Here is a 17,635-nt window from a genome sequence, read left to right on the forward strand (position 1 = left end):
CAGGGCTAAAGAGCCTGTGAGGTCTTCAGAGCTCTGTAACAACCACTACTTTCTCAATGACTTTTGCTTTGGGAACAAAACTTTCAGCTCCTCACACTGCTCAGCCACATCAGTAAAATTTCTTCAGCAGTAAATGCAAATGCCCAATTGCAAGAACACTGTACTTTCTCAAGTACTGTTTATGGGACTTCCTTAAAGGAGAGGAAGCTTTCCCAATGGGAAGAATTTTTCAGCTACTATGCTTTCACTGCCATACTGTCCTCAGCAAAGCAACTCTCTGACCCCTAAAACACCTCCTCAAACACTTCCACAGGTACTGTGGAAATCTTCCCATTTCAAAAAGAGATCTTGACTGACATCAGTTCTAATGCTTAAAATTTATTTCTGTATATTTACACACAGTATTTTTCTGGCTCATCCATGGCTTTGGGGTAAATTAGATTGCTTTCAGCTTGTATTTTTAAAGTTGCTACAACTATTGCTGTATTTTTACTGGCTTGGGACCTTCAACTGATAATTGATAAACATCCTATCCCTTTTCATATCAAACACCATCAGTGTCTGTTTCCTAATGTCTACTGCCTCTTAGGCCACATAATGCCTGTGTGTCTGTACAGTGAACACAAGGTACAAAGGAAATGGAATGTATAAACCACAGCACAAAGAAGAATCACTGAGTACATAAGGGCAGTTCACCATTACAAGATCCAACAATGCCCTCTTGGTAAACCAAAGGTGCACAGAAAAGTCTTGGACTTTCTCAATGGCTTTTTCTTTTTCTTCTGGCTAATGAGCAGGGACCAGAATGACAGCAGCAGACACAGAAGACACAGATGTAAGGTATATTGGAGCTTCCTAGGAGCACCACATACAGTAATGTGGGCTCTTCTGCTGCTAAAGACTGCTTTGGTGGCTTTGAACAGTGTTTCCAAGCAGAAAGCACATTTTGAGGGCCTATGAAAACCCATGCATAACTGCTCTGTCAAAAAAATACATGGGAAAACCAATGCTGTATTACTAGCCTGTGCAATGCTGGTCTGCTTTCCTGAATTGCATGAAATAAGCCAGGCCTTATCTAGAAGCTAAACTACACTCAACTCTTAAATCTAATAAGTCATATTTCTTAGGGTTTCATTTTTAAATAAACATATCAAGGGGGACAGCCTTACTGTAAATTTATTCAGACTGAAATAAAGGATTGTCCCCAATATCAGCTACTGCAAGGATTTTCCATGAACGTACTGATTTCTGACATACTGATGCTTACGGAACTGCATGCACACTGGCACCTCTACCACCTTAAATATATTAGGACAAAGCAAGTATATTTTATACAGCAATGTGTATTTTAAATTCTACAAAAATTCTGACCAGGAAAGTCCTTCACAGACGGTACAGTTCAGCTCAGAAGCAAACATAAAGCAGAATCAGATTCCTCAGCTGCTGGGGCCCACAGAAAACTGTAGTATCAGTGGCTTTTCACCTGAACAGTCCTTTAAGCTTCACTGCAGGAGGACAAAGTGAGGTTGGTAGGTACTCTTGGTGGTATCTGAGAAGTCCCTTTGCACTCCTTGTACTGATCATCTGCTTTGGATTTACACTGTTTGTAATTCCTCAGGAAAATGAACAACAAAAACAAGTATAAACCCTGCAAAATACCCAAACCAACCAACCAACCAAACAATAAAAAACCCACAAAACCCAACCATCCAAAAAAACCTTTATTGTCCATGAAAAACTATTACATGACCCAAACTGAGGTAAACCACTGTTAACAGCTTGCAGTTAAGGTCATGCTGCGTAATGTTCACCATCTACAGCTTTGGTTACAAACTGGGAAGGGGGAATTGGACATCTGTCCCCTTCAAATTATGTGATCCAGATTCTTTTGAACCATCCATGTCACATGTTAACTGTGCACTCTTCAGCTCTCTCTTCTTTTCTATGGCTCCTTGGTGTATTCTGCCACCATCTTCTGAGTTATCATCCCTTCCCTTCGTCTTGCTTCCTGCAAAATCAACTTTGTCCACTAGTTATATGGCTAGTATGCATGGCTCCTTATCCCCAGAGAAGTCTGTCAATCCCTTCCAGCTAACCTGCCACATTCACATCAGCATGCTTTCCAAAGAGGTCAGTCTGAAAGCAGGTGACTTGCTCTCCTATGAATACACAACAAGCGAAGATATTTGCAACGATCTCATTTAGCTCTGGATGCAAAAATGACAGGCGCAACACCAGGTTTTGAGACCAACACACACTGCTGTTGTGGGTATCCTGGGCAGAAGCTCAGGGCCACATGCCCACTCTCCCCCTGTGGGATGGGTCAGAGAATCAGAATGGTAAAAGTGAGAAAACTTCCGGGTTGAGATAAAATTTGGAAAGCAAAAGCCGTGTGCACAAGCAAGGCAAAACAAGGAAGTAATCCACTACTTCCCATCAACAGGCAGGTGTTCAGCTATTCTCCCAGAAAAGCAGGGCTCCACCACACATAGCTGTTACTTCAGAACATGTAACTCCAAATACCCCTCCTGCCCCTAGCTTTTACTGCTGAGGACAGTGTCACACAGCATGACACAGCCCTTTGGTCAGTTGTCCCACCTGTGTCCCCTCCCAGCTTCTTATAAACTTCTTGTGCTAGCAGGACAGTGTGCCAAACAGAAAAGGCATCCATGCAGTGCAAAGCACCCCCCAGGAGTAGCAAAAACATCCCTATGTAACCAACAGTGTTCTGGTCGAAAACTCAAAACATAACCCCATACAAACATCTATGAAGAAAATTATCCCAGCCAAAACCAGTACAACTGTAAAAAAAAAACCCACGGCCCTAGTGGGGTAACAAATCAACAGAAGAAAGACTGGATGACAGGAGAATTGCTTCCAAGAATAACCAGGGAGCAGATTAGTGGAGAAAAGGTGGAGGAATTTGGTGGAAAGCATAAAGATGGGAATTGGTGTCAGAGGATTACACCACTTGGCAAGAGCTGAGCCACAGGAGAGGCTGATAGGCTGCTCTAGTGCTGCTTATCACCTCTCTTACTTCTGCCTCTACTGTTGCTACTGATCCTTATTTTTCCATGCTTTCCATGCTGGCTTTCCACACTGCTACAGTCATGCCTGAAAAGCTTTCAGTGGCTAAAAATATCATCCTTCTGCACTTATTTCCCCTCTCCCTACTAGTTCAGCCTTGTCAGTGGCTGAAATTAGCACCACAGTAAAACAAGGTTATAGCAACTACCAGATCAGCCCCTGCTACAAAAAATTGCCCTTCACCCAAGCTATTCAAATATGCAAAGGACACTGTATCAATGAGGCTCCTAGAGGCATGGCTTTTGGCAAGCCTAGTCTGGGTGCAATAGCATAGAAAGTGTTGTGATTTTCAGATGTTTAGGCAGGAACAGGTGAAGAATTTTTCTTGGAGCAGAGGATTTAACTCCGTTCCACATATCCTTTCTCTCACAAATTATAGTGTACTTAATCATGGTTTTATTCTTAATTAGCAAGGTATGGGGGGGAAAGTGCTTCAGAACAAAAAGTTCTAGGAAAAGTAATTTTGGACACTGTGTTTTGGTGAGTCACAAGTGAAAAGAGTAATTCTGGCTCAGTTATTTACAGAGAAGCTAGAGTGCCAAGGTTCCCCCTCCCCTGCTTCCCATGCTGCAGCTCTTCTGTCACACACCTCCCATCAGACACTGTGCCAATCTGTCCTCCTGGTTTAGGAATGGCACTCCCCAATTTTTGCCCCCTCAAGACTCTCCAAACCAGACACCACTCTCTTGCTCCACCTTCTCCTCCCCTTGCAGTGTGCTGGAGAGAACTGGAGGCACAAAAGACAAAAGATCACAGGCTGAGAGATAAGAACTATTTATTGCAAACAGCAATGAGATATGAAAATGAACAGTAACAGCATTAGACTCCCCAATAACAGACAATTTTGAAGAATACTTCTAAAACCAAGAGCTTTCAATACAGTGGACAGACAGACAGGCCTGTAGCCTCAATTATGTCAAAGATACTCTGCTGCCCAAATTAACTCTGGAACACAGCATGTGTTTCCACACTTTTGTATTTTGTGTTGGGACACCAATCATCATAGAAACTGATTCAGGAACTAATTTCACATTCAGACAATTCCATTGACTAACACTGGCCTGCAGTAACAAGAATGTGTGGTTCTCTACTGCACTGATCGCTCATCTATCTACTCAAAGGAACAATTACAATACTTCCCCTTTAATACCTAAAACCTCCCAGATTCCAGCTCATATTTTGTAGTGGGTTATTTTATTTTGAATGTGTGAATATCAAAGCCTGAAAGACCAGTTTCACTAGCAAAGTTCATTGCCAGGATGCTGTTAAGAAAAAACACCCACTGAAAGCAAACATCCAATTGTTGAATTTCACTTATTTAATAGTTAATTTAATAATCAGGACTTTATTTTAGGTATTCAACATTCTGTTGTACCCTGCATTTCCAAATGCTTAACAGTTATGGCCAACACTGTATTAAACATTTTTATGGCTTTCTGTCAAAAAGCAATTGACTATACAATCACTCCAATGCAGCTGGCCCCTTGTAAAATCCTCCTGGGTTTTAACTTACATGTCAAATCTGCAGCACTATTTTTTCTATCACCAGAAATGTATGAAGTTTTACTTAGAAAAATAAACACCCAAGAAGTTAGATATTGCTTAGTTTTACTTCTGCAAGCTCACCAGGCTCACTGTTTCAGAAAGACCTGGAATTCTGTTAGTCTCCTTGCTAAGAGACTTGCTAGAAAAACCACTAGACCTCTACAAAATGAAATGCTACTATATTTATTTGTTAATTTTGAGAGAAAGTATTTACTCAACAATAATATATTCATATAATAATATTATTTACATTAATTTCAGGTTTATTTTTACAAAACAAACCATTCCAAACCACTCTTTTTCTACAGATCACCTGAATTAATTTTAAAAAAATGCATTTCAGTAGGGAAATAGGATAATACCCACATCTGTGGTAAAGTAAAATTATTTACCAAAAGCAAATTCCAATTTTTGGAAAAAAAAAACCCCAACCTCTGAAAAAACAAGTCACAGAATAAGTCGAGGATAACCTAGAAAAATTACCTGCACTTCTGATGCTGCATTAACTGATAGAATAGGGAAAAAAAGGGAAAACTTTTATTTAAACCTACAATTGAGAAGAGTAAGTTATTTGGACAAAGTGACCACTATGAAAGACTTGAAAAAGAAAACCATGCATTTCAAACCTGTCCAAGATTTGTGTAAGTTTTAAGAACCAAAGTTCACAATCATCAATTTTTTGAGGGTTTTCCTCTTTAGCAGTTTCTGAATTCTTGTAACTCAGATGTTTCAATAAAGATATACAAAATACTTCTGTAGAATTAGGACTCAGTCATGCTTGAGAGGCGCCGTTGCCGTTTCTTGAAGCGCTTTATGTTCCATTCGTATGTCCCCAGCATAAAAGGTCCATTGTAGACAAACAGCACAGTCATCTTGTCATTGTAAGTGAGATTTTGCAGGAGCTAGTGAAAAACACAGAAACAAAAGTCAAAATAGCTAGATGTTCCCCATTATCTAAAAAAGCTGAATAAGATCTATGAAAAACTTTAGATCTCAAAAATATCACTATACAGGATTACAAACTGACAAATGAAGTATATTTGTTCCAAGAAACCCCCTCAAAGGGACTAATTCTTCAGCCAATTTCCATGCATCACTATTCTTATTAGAGGAAAACTTTCACATCTAATCTGTACCTTCTTGCTGCCATTGACCTCATTGCTTTTTTCCTGTATCCAGAGAATACCTCCACTCCTCTGTGGGCACAGAATAATGTTTTTCCCTTTTTTCCCCAAGGCAGGACAGGAGACAGTAATTGCAAGTACGTCTGTCTCTCTTGAGCCTTGTGCTTCTCTGAGCTAAGCAATTTCCATTAGTGGAAACTCAGAACGATCAAAATTACTTAAAAGTTGCACTGCTACCTTCTGGAGTAATTCCAGCGCCTGTACTACTTTTCTCAAGTGTAACAGCCAAAGCTGGATACTTATGATAATCCAAACTGTGCCAAAAAAAAAAGCCCAGCAGACAAAAATGTCAAGAAAACCACAGATTATAAGCAGTGCTCAGGATGACATTGAACTATTTACCTGCAACTGATGCTCAACTTGTCACTTCCCTCTCCCCAGTCATTTAGGCATTACACCAGACGCTGTTGTTGATTTTTCCCACTTAAATACAAATTTTTTTGTTTGTATGTACTGAAATGAATCCTGTTTCCAATAAAATTAATCTAGCCTAAGATTATTTAGAATTTCAGTTTACAGCAAAAAAAAGGATTAAATCCCAACAAGGGAGTTATCTGTATCTTTAATAAACATGTTTCACCAGATTTGTATTAAAAATACTGATTTTCAAACCCACTTCTAAGAACATATTCAGTTCATCTACTTATTATGACAGCAGATCACAGCTATTCAAAATACAGTATTCCTAATCAACTTAACTGAATATTAATTTATACCCCTTCCCTCTGCAGCTTGCTTAAAAATACAACCAGGGGAGGTGTCAACACTGAAAAAAAGGGTCACAGTTTTTCCTGTGTCCACTGGGTACACACATGGAACTTGACCTAGTAAGACAAACTGCCACACTTTCTAATAAGTGGTGACATATAGCAGGGGCTCAGGAACTGCAGGTAAGCCATAAACAGCAGAGTCTGGCCTTCTCAGGCCACCCTGTGCAGCCTTTTTAATTATCCTCTGATGCAGCCCGTACAAACACTCTCAATCAAGTAAACCTTTACACAATGTGCTCTCTCACTAATTTTTCTTGTGACAGGCCATGTGACCTGCCTGTAGAGGGAAGAGAGAAGGAGGCACAAAAAGTATATCTTCAGCCACCTCTTCATAACCCTGTCTCTTGTTGCTGAATAATGCTGCAACAATGTCCTCAAGTTTCAGGACATTGAAACTTACCTCTTACCATCATGTTGACTTCTTTGGTGTTTTAAAGCTCAGAGATTTTTTAAATTATGCTTTCTCATTTTAATTTTGATCTTTCTGGTTAGCTCTACATACTCAATTTTCCCGTCTCTACTCTTAGTAATTTGACAACAGACTCAAATTTTACAACAGACTCTGGACCCCAAACAGCAATTTTCTACAACTCCTTAAATTTGGGAAGCATTAGAGTTAGTTGAACCATCTATCTTTCAACATCCAAATTATGTTGTTCTTTCCCTAAGTAGGGAAGCGCATGGAAAACTTGATTCAATAAGGAGAGGAATCACAAGAGGACAAAAAGGAAGAGACAACACAGAACAACAAAGAAGTAATGTGGTCAGGAAATAACCAAACTGCATGGAGGTAAGCATACTGCAAGATCAGAAGGAACAACAAGCATTACCTTCCATCTCCTTCCAGTAAGGTAAATGCTATGAGGTGGCCTTACTCAGACCCTTCAATTGCTACTTACTGAATAAACAGGACATACCAGCCAGATATTCTAAAATACAGTTAATAAAGAGATACAGGAGTGATCCTGCAGAGTGTTAAGGAAAACCAGCACACTTACTGACTGCTTGTCTCCCTCTTCAGTTTCCTACTGAAACAGTAATATTTACTGTTTCAATTTGTCTTGGACCAAGCTCAATATAACCTTAGTCTCTGTTAACAGTGCAGGTGGACAGCTACCCTATTACCCCTTTCAAGACTTGGCACTGCATCACTGCATGACTAGTACGTCCACTGCCTTTTTTTAAATTTTGACTGAAGAGTACAATTAAACTTGTCACTCTCAGAGCACAGATCTTTTCTGAGCCTCAATCTCAGATTAACAGAGGAAAACTATTCAAGTAATCTCTTTTAGTTGTGATGTCAGCAGCACTAGCCTGCTCCTCCTCCAGTATCATCATTTGACTTGTCTGGAAGTTGGTCTCTGCTACAGTTTGAATTTTATCTTAGCTAGAGGTATTACCTTTTACAGCCTTTTCCATGGTAACCCTGGTCCACTGGTGGCTAACACATGATACTTCCAGTGGGGCCACAACTCCAGAGCAGGCTTCTGAGGAAATAAGCCTTGGCCTAAGTTGTCTGAATTCTTGCCTGACTGTTCTTAAAATGGACAAATACTCTCTTTAATCCAAATTTCTTAGGTAAGTTATGCAGTGTTTATTGGTGTATTATCACACCAAATCCCATTCTCCTACACTTTAAATTTCCTATTTAATTTTTTGCCACACACCTTTGGTGTAATGAGGAAGTACTGAGATGTCCTTTTTTTACAAGCAGTTTCCACAACCATTTCAAAAACTCTTCTCTCATTCATTGGATCCATTCCCTAAAAAGGAAAAAAAAAAAAAAGTCTGATCTCTCCACTATGTCATAAGCATCTGTATACAGAAAGAGCAATACCACACTATTGATTCTCACCTGATTTATTTCATCAACAACCCTGAAAGGACATCTGTTGAGTTCTTGCAGAGCCATCAGGTATAACATAGTGGAAACAGTTTTCTCACCTCCACTATGATGATACGGAGTCAATTCATGAAGTTCACTGCTACTGTGGAATTTGACTCTAATGCGAATTCCATACTTCTCATATTCCTCCTGTGAAAGCCAGTAACTATTAAACCAATTTTCTTTTTGTTATACCTTATTTTACCACGACATGCAAACTACAGGACATTTATACAAATGTACACGGGTCTATCAACTATTCAGGTTCAACTCATAATCAATATATTAATTCTGGTTCATTTATATATATTAATCCTGTTTCATTTGTTTTCCTTTATTCTTGTCTACTTTTGCTACAGAATTTCCAACACTATGCCCTTTTCACAACTATGATTTGTTAATTCCTGTTAAGAAAGGTTTTATATGCAGTAAGAACATCAACAGGAAAATAAAAATCTTGGCTAGAATAAGAAGAAAGCAATGCCTCTATAAATCCCATTAATGAAAAAAACAACTGCCTTAGGATACTATCAATTTCAACAGTGGAGTAATGGTGTCTGTGTAGGCTGTGTACCAATCTGAACCTCTTCAAGTGTGAGCAGCTCAAAAGCCATCAACCACTGGCTGTCCAAATCCAGGACAGCATTTCCTTTGCATGCTTCAATGGGAAAACCACACACAAGGATTCCAATGCTGGCTTTTCTTTAACAGGAAAGTGAAACTTGGCAGCAGCCTCAACCAATGATATCAGGAATCACGGTAACGGATGTGGCTCAAAAGAAGGACCATGCAATGAAATGCATTCATGCTTAAGACGAAAAAGAAATCTTCAGAGGACTCTCTATGATTGATGAGGTTGTGTTCAGTGGCAACTGAGTTCACTTGGTTGGTCACAGCATGATGCTAACAACACCAAAGTTGTGTTCAATCCCTGTATAGGCCATTTACTTCAGAGCTGGACTTGATGATCTTTCTGAGTCCTTCCAACTTTATCTATTATTCTCTGAGTTGTTCTGATTACAATTTCATGTAAGGAGAAATAAACCCCAGAATCTAAGGTGTCTAAGTCCACTGTAATTTAGGATGCTTGACAAAAGCAGTTTGAAAAAGTGAAGGCTAGCAAACCAAATTAAAAAGATTGCTGCGAAACACAGCCACATGGTATCAGTCAGACCTTGACAACTGCCACACTATTTTGAATGCCAGTTGGTATAACAGACAGATTTTCCAAAACCTGATGAAAATGATGGTCAAAACTCATTGTGGAGTGAGGGTTACCATGGCTAGCAGTATGAATTCTGGCTATGGCTACTAAGTGTTACCAAGGAAAGTCAGACTGTTTCCAGAGGCTTCTGCTCGAATGTTAAGAAAGAACTCACTAAAGTGTTTCACATAGTATCACAGAGTCCTTTTGGCTGGAAAAAGCCCCTTACACCAGAGCTCAACCTATGACTGAATACCAATCTGGAAAATAGACCATGGCACTCAGTGCTCTGTCCAGTCATTCCTTAAGCATCTCCAGGGATGGTGACTCCATCACCTCCCTCCTCAGTCCATGGCATGTTTATTCACCTTTTCTGTAAAGAAGTTCCTCCTAATGTCCAATTCCTCTTATTATCCAATGGTGACAGCAGGTAGTGTCACCAAGGATATCCACAGATCTCAAGATTCCTATAAGGCAGACTAACAGAGGCTTGAACTTCAGTGTCACAGAAATATCTCTAATAAAAAGTAAGTCAACCTCAAGAGCCACCCTCTTCTTATCGACAGGAGAGGCAAAAGATTCTCCTGCAGTGAACGGCAAGGAGTGCAAACTTGAGAACAGATTATCCACCCTTCTAGACTGTAGCCATTGATCCTTTGAGGAAAAAAAATTACTCAACGGCACAGTACTGGTAGCTAATCTCTTAAAACTATTTTTGAGATCTTTGCTATAGAAAAGCAAGACCTTCCAAAGAAGAGATTCAGAAAGGTACTCCACAAGCCTTTTGCTTTTAAATAGCTTTTCTGTTCCTTCTGTGTTCTCCCTTTCAACATACTTTTATCTAAAAGACAGTTTTTGTGTAATATAGATCTGTTGAGGTAACTATCAAAAGACCTGCAAAGTATGTTTTAATGTTCTACTTTTTCATATTACTAGTCTCCAGGTAGACATTTTTATGGAGTTCATATAAGAGCCTTACCAGTCACTCTTCTGCCCAGAGTAATAACTGCCACTGCTATTTTAAGAAAAGCTGCTTGAGTAATTTACAACAAAAAATATAAAAGCCAAAAAAAATCCCGATGTTAAATTTCACTATTGCGTAATCTGTGTGTTAACATATTAAAGTCTCAACATCATCATTTCAGTGATCAATTTAAAACAAACTACCAGATTTCTTTCTCCAGTTCATTGCACTGAATACTTCTCCCCAGGTTTCACTGATGATTTAAACTCTTCACCAGAGGTAAACCCTACCTATAAAAGTCACTGAGAAGGTAACAGGATAGGCCAAATGACGGCTGCTTTCAGAACAGATCAAATGCCCTCAGACTCCAGTAAAAACTGCATGTAGAACCAAATCAATTCAACACCTAATAACAAAAGATTTAGATGATAATAGAGGACAAAAATAACTGAAAATTCCGAAATAAATAAAAGAGCTCAATAAAACTGAGTAACAGCTAATTAAATACAGTGTTTCTAACCAAACTTTGTAAGTTGCAGGGCTATTCCAAAAGTCAGGAGTCTAGATAAAGACTCATTTGCCTTCAATCAGACTGATAAGTCAGTTCTAGTACACTGAAAGTGTTGAGTAAAAGTTCAGTGTTTTAAAAAAAAAAAAAACTCCACATGACAACTTGTAATTTTTCTGTAGCAATATATAATCAAAACATTATGCAAGAAAATATGAATGTTATATGAAAAATCAACCATACCTCATTTTCCGTATGAAGATCAACTTCACCAACACACTGCATAGAACTAAAGAACTTACTGAACTTTCCATTAATTTGTTCAATCATCACTTTCAAGAGGTTTAGCCATTTTTCTTTGACCTAAAAACAGACATATCCATGTAAAATCAATTTAAGACCTGATTTTTCCCTTGAAGATAGCATTTACACTGAAAAAACATCGTAATTAGGGAAGTTAGCATCTCTGTTTACACTCAAAACAATCTGAAATGTTACCGTTTATTTCTGTACATACATTCCCACAATGACATAGAATTATAATAGTGATGCAGAGGTAACTTGAACTATTACCTGTGAAATGTTTTGCTTATAGTTATACAATTCATTTTTCTTTTCCTCTAGATATTCTGTTAACTGCTGTATTTCTTGTGTTTGCTTATTGTATTCTTCAACAACCTGCCAGAACAAAAAAACAAGCAGTCAAGCAAAATATGCAAAATATTTGCTAATTGCAACCCTGACTGTAAAAATACCACACTCATCAATACTGTTCAAACACAATTAAGCATACTGCACTGCACACTAAACAAGACAGTTTTCTATCTTTAAAGCAAGGAAATGGTGAAGCTTTGTTTCTCTCAGATTATTGCAACATATTTTTTTTAAAGAACTACTAAAATCTACTTAAAATCTGAGTAGATGCAGAATCTGGCACTTATAGCACATTGTTCCTACTGTCTAGCTTATTATACCAAGAGATCTAGCAGAGAGTGGGAAACAAGTACAATGTGGGAAGAGGGGGAGGGAAAGCAATGAACATACCGAAGCACTGAGGCCTGTGAAACAGGAAGCCCTGGTTTTCTCTTCATTCAGAAAAGCATCAATTTCTTCCAGTGTGTTTGGAAGAGTCTGAAAAGCCTACAAGACAAAGGCTTGTGCATGTTATAAAGCAATAAATACTAATGAAGGACTCAAGTTTTCTTAAAAAAAAAATTAAAAATTTAGATAAACCATAAACTATTTTGTTACTTTTAATCAGGGTGTCAGATACTCAAGGTTTAACACAGCAAGATTCCCCCAACTAGCTATTCTGGACAGAGAAAGAAGGTTAGAAGTGCTGTTACATAATTAAGATACATAATTAGCTGTTCTTCAGTTGCCTAAATTGTGCACAGATACTCAAAGATTCAGTGTAAGACATGGACTGTGCTAGATAAGTCATGCAAATGAATACTTTTAAGAGGCTGGGTTCAGACCCCAGATCTTTGGTGTTGCTCCATTAGAGCAGGAAGGTAGAAAATATGGCCTCTATTTATTTCTGTGAACATGAGACTGTGGATTTCAATTGAAATCAGAGGTATAATTTTCTCTCCCCTCTCCAAAACAAAGTGGTAGTCAAAGGGTATCTCAGCACTATTGCAAAGGTGGTTTAAAAGGCCAATGACAGTAACAGAAATACACATAATCCTTTACTGGGAGCCTTCTAATAAAAAAAATACATTATTCTTTGCAGAAAAAGTTAGAAATTCAAGAGATATGTGACATTTTCTTTTTGTACATACAACTTTAAATTCTTCTGGAAAATCTTGATCCGGACCCAATCTGCAGATGTGTTGAGCCTGTTTCATCAATTCCTTGCACTTCTCATAAAGAAGTTGCTTTCTGTTATCCAGTTCATGAAAACGTTGCTATAAGAAATATTAAAAGGTATTTTTAAAAATCACCACTATATTTTTAATATTATTGTGAATATCCAGAGCTAAGTCTAGCAAACTAGCAATAAACCTCATCTGAAGCAGAAAAAGTAGGTGAAACCAGACTATCAAAATATCAAAACAAGTTGCTTCAACTAACAAAACTCATTATACAACTCTGTTCATCAAGTCAACAGATACCAAGGTAAACTGATCAAAAGCAAGTTCTTCAGAAAGACCTACATTTCTTTTCTCTCAGCTTAACAAGTGTGCATGTGGATTCAAGAGTTAGCTTCCCAAGTTTTACTGTTGTGTTCTTCAGCTAAATATAAGAGCCCTCCAGTGGTGAAAAAAAATCAGTTTTCATTTGAAATCATACAGTTAGAGAAATACTTGTTTCACAGTTTTAAAACCAGGACACAGACATTGATAGTCACTCATTACTTTTTGGAACTGTAACTGATTGTTATTTACTAAATACAACAGAAGCAGTAGTAATGGGTATGATCATTAGTGATCATCTCACACAAGTTAGTTACCTGTTCTCAGCAGCTATCAATGCAAAAAAACCTGTTGTTCCCTCCCTCTCCACTAAGCAAGACGAAAAAGATCTTTGCATTACAGATCAGCATTTCACAACCTCCACTGTAAACATATTTTTCTATACTGAGTTGGTGCTTTCAGAAATGTTAGAAAATTTTTAGAAGAGGCCTTTTTTAGACCATCTCTCCTACTTCATGAAGTCCATGCAGAGGAGGGAAATGTCACATGGGTTGCAAGGACTGGCATTAGAGCTGTACAGATAAAACAGTAAAGAGAGGACATCCCCCCTTTTCTTTCCAGCCAGGATCTCAAGCTATACTGAATTAGCATAAATGCCACTGTATAGCACAACAATTACCTTCCCTTGGATATCTGCATATGCCTTGTAATAGTTTTTTGGATCCCAAAAACTTAAAAGTCAAATGGCTTCATCTGAAATATTCTGACATGATAATGAAGGCAAAAGATCCTGTGAGAGGCACCCATAATTTTTTTCTACAAGAAGCATAAATTTTATGTATTTGACCATTTCCAGAGCCCAAATCAATTCTGAATCAACTGAAGTGGGGAATCTCAATTCCCAATTGTATATACAGCTCTCACTTGAAGGGAGATATGCAGAGCTGTGTGAAAAAAGAGTTCAAGTTGATCTGTAGGTACTTAAAATCTGAAACAGATTCAATATTCACCAGATTGAATATGCCTTATCCAAGCTATGGTCAGTGAAGAGGAAAATATATAGTTGGCAGAAGACACTTCAGTGTGTTACAGAAAAAATAGAAAGCAATAGATATTTGATGTTACTATCAAGCATGTACTAGAATAAATGCACTGACAGTTCAACAAGTCAGTTTTCAATTTTCACTCAACTTTGCCAGTTTAGTGTCAACGCCCACATGCAAAATGAAATTTAGACAAATATAAATTTGACATAAGCTTTGATTCTTTATTTCTTCTATATATTAGGAAGTATGTGGCAATGTTAATGTTCCTATTAGTTTCCTGAGGGGGCCTGAATAGGACTCCACTTAACACATACACACCATTTACTAGGAAGGAGGCAATTTTTAAGAATTATCAGAATGTTCCTAATCACCAATCCTGTCTACCGACCTGACCAGATATCTAACTATGTACCAGCCCAAGCTTCTCCCTAAATGGTGGTGATGTGTGCAGAGTACATGAATTTCCCAGTGACAATACGCATAACTGACATGAGGTTCATGGCTTTGTTATACTTTCTTACTCCTTACTGAGCTCCAGCAATTAAATGATTTTCACTGAACTTTGATAAACTGAGTAAAGGATGCATCATAGGCAAGAACTTATGCAACAGTGGTTTTTTAAGTAACATGCTGGACTTCATCTCTTTAACTCTTCAAGTTACTTTCTGCTCCTCTTAAAAACTTCTCCTCTGCCTAATTTTCCTGCAAATGATGGTAACTGTAACTCAAGTGATTTTCTAACTACATGTTAAGACCGTTCTTTTTGCAAGTACCCGTCCACGCAAAATAACTATCTACTACCTTTCAAGCTGCTTTCCAATTTCTACTTTCATCTTTACAATCAAGTTGATGGAACTCTTGAAAGACCAAGAGAAATCCCAACTTACTGCCCTTTACTTTGACAGTTCATTCCCCAGTGCACAGAAAGATTGTACTACTACAAAAATACAAAAATTGACCTTTGCAGCAATCCACAAGCAATGACAGCATCCTCTGCTACACATTAGAAATATGTACTTGCTGTGTAACTAACTCCTCTGACTTTTCACCTGAACTGAGCATAGCTTCCTAATAAGACCTAGCAAGAGAAGAATCATCCAGTCTCTCTTCTGTCGTCCAAGAAACACACTTAATTACAGTACGAAGAAATGAGCTATGAAAGAAAGGTAAAATAGCTCTGCTTTGGCACTGCATTTTCTGGGTCATCTTGAGCTTGTATTTCCCATGTGGGTTGGAGCTACTTGCTTATGGACAGACTCAGAAGTAATCCTTTGAGTAACACCTGGCCTTTTTACACATTTCTTATTGCAATAAAAAGATCCAGGATAAGATGACTAAGTGGCAAATTTTCACAGCAGCTTAACTGTCTTAACTGAGGATGGCAAAGCTACTATTCTGCTTTAAATGAAGAGGCTGAAGTCAAACTACAGAAATCAAGGCTAAATATTTAGCAGTACTAACAGCCACCTCTAAACAAAGACACGGAAGCATCCTTTTCAACAGCATAAAGGCTTACCAGTGAGACATTTTCATAGTAGATAGCCCAACATTCATAAATATTGTTACCTGTGTAGCTCTTAGCTGTACAGTTCCTGCTTTGTACTCTGATTGTAGTCTGTTCTTCTCAGCAGTCACCCTGGTCATCTGACAAGCCAAATCTGCTTTGGCGACTTTTAATGGTATGATCCTCTACACACAGGAAAACAAAGCAGGTTTTCTTTCACCAGACTCAAAACCGACATAATCACTACTTTAGAAACTACCCGTCCTTTTAGTCATAGCATACTCACACTGTGCTCAGGTCATCAATACTGCTGTCAAATTTAATTAAAAGTGGTGACCCAAGTTCTTAAAGAGGTATAGTCCACGTGTACTTTTAAGTATCTACAGATACATATATAATTTCCACCAAATATATATAAATACACATACGTAGATATATACAGACTCCTACTTTCAACCCTCCCTTGCCCCATTCTCTTTCCCTTCTCACTTTATACTATCATGTGAAATATAAGAAGAGCTAAGGCTCTTCACTGTTACTCCATCTCAGTTGTTACTCAGAGAGAAGAATCTAACAGGTGGATATTGGTGGACATCATACGTCTCACAGACATGGAAAAGGTAAAAAAAAAATAAACACAAAAGACATACACATCTTGTAATGACGTTGCAGTTGACTGACAAGATGAACAGCAACTCTTATATCTGATGTCTTAACTGGAACAGCACATGACAACTAAACAAGGCTGTGTTTGGGAAGTTACATAACAGATTTTAATGATCACTAGAATCTGGTTTGACAACATGGACATTAAAATGTTTGGGTTTTTTTTCGAAAAAAGTCAGCCTCAGGAACAGTCCAGAGGCTTCAAAACCATCAATGCATTGTTTACTGTCTAAAGCGTAGCTACAATTATGGGCCATTGAAAGCAACTGCTTATCATATCTTTATGATCAGCACATAAATATAAATGAAAGGGAGGATAAGGTTTCTGCTGTAGACCTAGGGATCTACAAGATAAAATTTTGAGGGTGCTAGCAAATGACTACAGTGGTGAGCCAAGGTCCAAGATCTCCACTATTTGTCACTTTAACACAAAGTTTCTACAGTGTGAAGCTGGGCACAAGAAAAATGGTTTCCTATTCTCTTAAGCAATTTAAAAATAAATTTCAGAAATACAGACTTTAAAAAAATTAGAAGAGGATGAAAAATTGAAAAGTTAAGATTATTCAATAATTAAGAAAGCTAGCTTGAAAACAGTAACAAATGCTGCATGCCTCCTACTTAAATTACAAGAACTGGACTCTTCACAAAAGTGGAACACATACAAAGTTAAAAATACATACCTTAATGAGATGCATCAATTCAGTAACAAGTTCTGCTTTCTGTTTATTTATTTCTTTGATCTTTACATTTGCCAGCTGAAATTCCTTCTCTAGGTCAATAGCATCTTGTTCCAGCTGTCTTAAACTATGGGAGGAATCAATATTTGATTCATTGTGATTAAAAATAAATCATACTAAAACCACAAACATTCTTACACTTGATGACAAACCAACAGTAAGCAAGAACAGGAATTTGTAATCATAAACACTCCAAACACATTCGAAGCATTCCCAGCCTGTGCACTTTAAACCAAAGAAATACAACAGACAAAAAAGTAGCAATTAAAGAAACTCCCCTTTTGGCTACTAACAGCATCATTGTGCAAGCATAGTCCTTTACTTCTGTAAATTTCAAAAGAGAGAAAAAGTGTAAGTATAAGGAATGAACTTTTCTTCTTCTGATACCTCTTTTTAA

The 17,635-nt window shown here is 37.9% G+C and overlaps 1 protein-coding gene across 3 annotated transcripts in view; it reads right to left on the bottom strand.

The window, feature by feature from the left end:
• Nucleotides 1-3,845: 3,845 nt before the first annotated feature.
• Nucleotides 3,846-17,635, bottom strand: part of SMC5 (structural maintenance of chromosomes 5) — a 41,242-nt gene continuing 27,452 nt past the window's right edge. For all 3 annotated transcript variants that reach the window (XM_050986851.1, XM_050986850.1, XM_050986852.1), the window contains 9 exons: nt 17,182-17,305; nt 15,898-16,020; nt 12,932-13,057; nt 12,192-12,287; nt 11,721-11,825; nt 11,391-11,510; nt 8,442-8,621; nt 8,254-8,349; nt 3,846-5,534 (listed from right to left, as the gene is read on the bottom strand). In XM_050986851.1, the coding sequence (XP_050842808.1) occupies nt 5,394-5,534; nt 8,254-8,349; nt 8,442-8,621; nt 11,391-11,510; nt 11,721-11,825; nt 12,192-12,287; nt 12,932-13,057; nt 15,898-16,020; nt 17,182-17,305 (1,111 nt within the window). In that variant the 3' untranslated portion in view covers nt 3,846-5,393. The remainder of the gene's footprint in view (nt 5,535-8,253; nt 8,350-8,441; nt 8,622-11,390; nt 11,511-11,720; nt 11,826-12,191; nt 12,288-12,931; nt 13,058-15,897; nt 16,021-17,181; nt 17,306-17,635) is intronic.

This window comes from Serinus canaria, chromosome Z (genome assembly GCF_022539315.1).
Source record: "Serinus canaria isolate serCan28SL12 chromosome Z, serCan2020, whole genome shotgun sequence".
Taxonomy (NCBI): Eukaryota; Metazoa; Chordata; class Aves; order Passeriformes; family Fringillidae; genus Serinus; species Serinus canaria.